At 41.3% G+C, this 3,196-nt stretch overlaps 1 protein-coding gene across 1 annotated transcript; it reads left to right on the top strand.

The window, feature by feature from the left end:
- Positions 1-929: 929 nt before the first annotated feature.
- LOC149163119 (uncharacterized) lies at positions 930-1,853 on the top strand. Its single transcript, XM_089435352.1, has 4 exons — positions 930-1,078; positions 1,154-1,267; positions 1,401-1,484; positions 1,559-1,853. The coding sequence occupies exons 1-4, from the start codon at positions 930-932 to the stop codon at positions 1,596-1,598; spliced, it is 387 nt and encodes a 128-aa protein (XP_089291478.1). The 3' UTR covers positions 1,599-1,853.
- The last annotated feature ends 1,343 nt before the right edge of the window (positions 1,854-3,196 follow it).

Raw genomic sequence — 3,196 nt, 5'->3', positions numbered from 1 at the left:
CTCCTCTGTCTTCTGCTTCCTCCTGTTCAGTATGATAGCTTTGTTCATCTGCTATTGGTGCTTGTTCCGGCCTCGGATGTGATTGTTGCTGATGTTGTTTATCAGATAAGCTTTTCAGGATCCTCTCCTGTTCCACGTTCAATCTGGCGTTATCTGCACGCAGCTGAGCCATTTCCTCTTTTAGTTCCTGCAATGTCCTCAGTAGTGTTGAATCGGTGGTGCGTCCTGCTGCTCCCAGTTGCACCCAAAACTCAGAATTCCCTTGAGGTTGTTCCACATTATCCGGAGGTTCCGGATTCCCATAAGGAGCACTGTTTGCTCTCCTCATTTTGCTTCTGCACAACTCATTATACAAATTTAGTTCATCTTGGGTATTGCTGAACTGTTACCATAAACTGGTTATAATCTTAAAATTTTTTCCCAAAGGTCACAGAGTTGTAAACCTTGGGCTCTGATACCAATTTGTCACACTCCAAACATGACATAAAAGAAATTTTTTTATTTATTTAACATCTATTAACCATTCCATTTTTACTTTTACCTACATCACCAGATATCCTACGCAATAATATATAGGATAATGCATCTTTAATTAATCATACGAAACACCTACACAATATATATATATATATAATGCCTGTTTTAAACAATCATACGAATCACCGAATGGGTGCATAATACACAGAGGTAATGACATTGGTTATATCTATGTTTATAAGATACGCACAATACACAGTCCAGGTTTATGTAGTGGTTATGAAGTCTACCAAATGCAATCCACGTCATGTTATAAGTACAAAGGTCAGCTCACTCTGCCATTCATTACCCTTTTAAAGTCTCCACTCCCGAGATACCTCGAGCTTGCAGTTCACTGTCCGGTTCTGGCGTGGTTGATGCATCTTCGTCCATTTGTTTTGTTCAACGGCCGGATGTCACTAGCCCACGTGACACACGGTGCTTTACAGCCTGTCCGCTTGGCTAGGCAGCTTCGCGCCAAAGCTGCTTGGAGGATCACCGGCTATCTGACGGTGGAGTTTGTCCTTCTGCAGATCAATGGCTATCATGGTGCCACGAAACGGTAAACACAGTCTCTGTTATATATAGAGGGGCTCCGTCTTCGGCGCTTGTTTTATTTCACTTTCACATTCTTCAGTGTATTGGCAGAGCGCGGCTCCTTAATGCTCTTCTATGGTTACACAGGTCTTCGACCTCCCACCGACGTGAAGGTAATCGTTCTACCATGCATATCCTCTGTTTGTATGTTCAGGTATTATTAATTCCCTTCCGGACTCATGTTACAGTTCTCTGAGATTTTTCTACAGCTGAGGTTCGATTACAGTTCCATGTTGTCCCATGCTTCTCTGCACAGGTTAATAAGATTCGGGTGTTTATTTGCACAGGTGGGTGTTGCCACTTCCTCTGGACAGGCGGAGATACTCCTCACGGAATCGGGGTTATCCCTTGTATCTAAACGACAACCTCTGGTAAGTCTCTGAGACTTAGCTCTCGTTTGCAGTTTTTGTCTCGGACCTGTGCTAAGAGGTTATTCCCATGACAGGGACGGCGGGTTTGCTCAATTCCGCCCTGAGGCTTGCTAGCCTTAGTTTCTATTTCAATACTCTATAGACTGTTTCCTTTCTTTTGTAAGGTATTTGCTGGTTCTCCAGAACGCAGCCCTGACTTCTTCTGAGTTATAATCCTCTTAACCCGTAAGGGTTTGACTCGATGGTTTCTATTGTATAAATATACAAGTGATAAATGATTTCAGTTTTGAGTTATACTATGTCTTTGTATTACTGAGAGCATTCGCTCTTCCACATATTTAATTTGATGGCTATTCCAAGTTGAATGCATCTGTGTATTTATATTCGGGTTCTCTGTTCCGATTTGGTTTCTTTTGCTTGATAAATGACATGGGTTTTGTGTTATCCGGCTCGATGCCTCAGCCAGCAAAGCGTGAGCCATGGCTCGGCATGAGGGGTTTCATCGCAGTGGATGCCTGCTGCCAACCGGCCAAAGGGTTACATGTTATTCGCGGTTACCATGGCCGGCCTCAGCTTTCATTCTTTTCTCTCATCAATATATTTAATGTATTTAATGGCAAGAATAAGCATTGGCAATGTATGTATAGGTTATCATTTCTAGATGCGTTTCTCTCTCAGATATTTCAATGAACATGTTAATGTAATGTCTCAGAGGGTTATTCTGTCTTCGACGATTTAGCAAGAAATAATGCAATTTCTGTATTTAGCCTTGTTAATACTGCTAGCCCGTTATCTCTTTCTTTTTTATTCGGCCGCGGGCCTCTCTCGTAATGATGTTGGGAATATACATGAATACTCAGGGTTTATTTCTTTGTAATACTTACAGAATATTTGTGCCTTTCGGCCGACTACAGTTTGTAAGATTATGTTCCAGGGTTTTACCCTATTTAAGTTGCAATGACTTATGTGCTTCGTTGCCTTTGCTATACAGTTAATATATTTCTAACTGCATGTGTCACTACTCCGCTCTTGAGTAGATTCACTCGCGTTTTCCTCCTTCCTGTATCATATACACAGGGTTTTGCTATAACGCTATTTATACATATGTCTGCATGTGTTATTATTTCCAGTTTCTTGGAATAAACTCGTTTGGTTTCCTCATTCTTGTTCGTATATACAGAGTTCTGTCCCCGTAGATAATTACACAGTAAATACAACCTTTAAAGGAATACTGATAAGGGTTTCATGAGAGTGTTGTAGTCGCAGACTCTACCATTTAATTTACACAGTAATCCGTGCCTACTCTCTAAGGCTGGATTTGTTGTCCGTAATGTACATAAAACATCCTATTATTTTCTCGACATTATTCCATAATAGATGCAGTTAACATTCAACATATTTTCATTTTCCTCTGTACAGAACAACAGTAAACAATTCAACTTTTCACAGTTACATAAGCAAGAAGCCTTACCTGCTTCTGTGCCAAACCTCTTTATAATGCTTGTCAATCCTCCCGTCCGTAGGAAGTCTTCTCTGAGCTTCCACCCCCAAGCACTTGTAGGTCCTACTCGACCGCAATATCACTGGACTTTGCCAGTCAACGCTATCTGATCCTAACCAGACGTAGCGTGCACAGGAAAATTTCCTTTTCCATTTCTGCTATCTGATCCTAACCAGCATAGCTTTCATTTTCCTTCTGCCATCTGATCCTA

The sequence above is a fragment of the Pinus tabuliformis genome, chromosome 5_2, assembly GCF_031772625.1.
Source record: "Pinus tabuliformis cultivar Carrire ecotype Pingquan chromosome 5_2, CPIR1, whole genome shotgun sequence".
NCBI classification, from domain to species: Eukaryota; Viridiplantae; Streptophyta; class Pinopsida; order Pinales; family Pinaceae; genus Pinus; species Pinus tabuliformis.
This window is presented reverse-complemented; position numbering and strand designations above follow the sequence as displayed.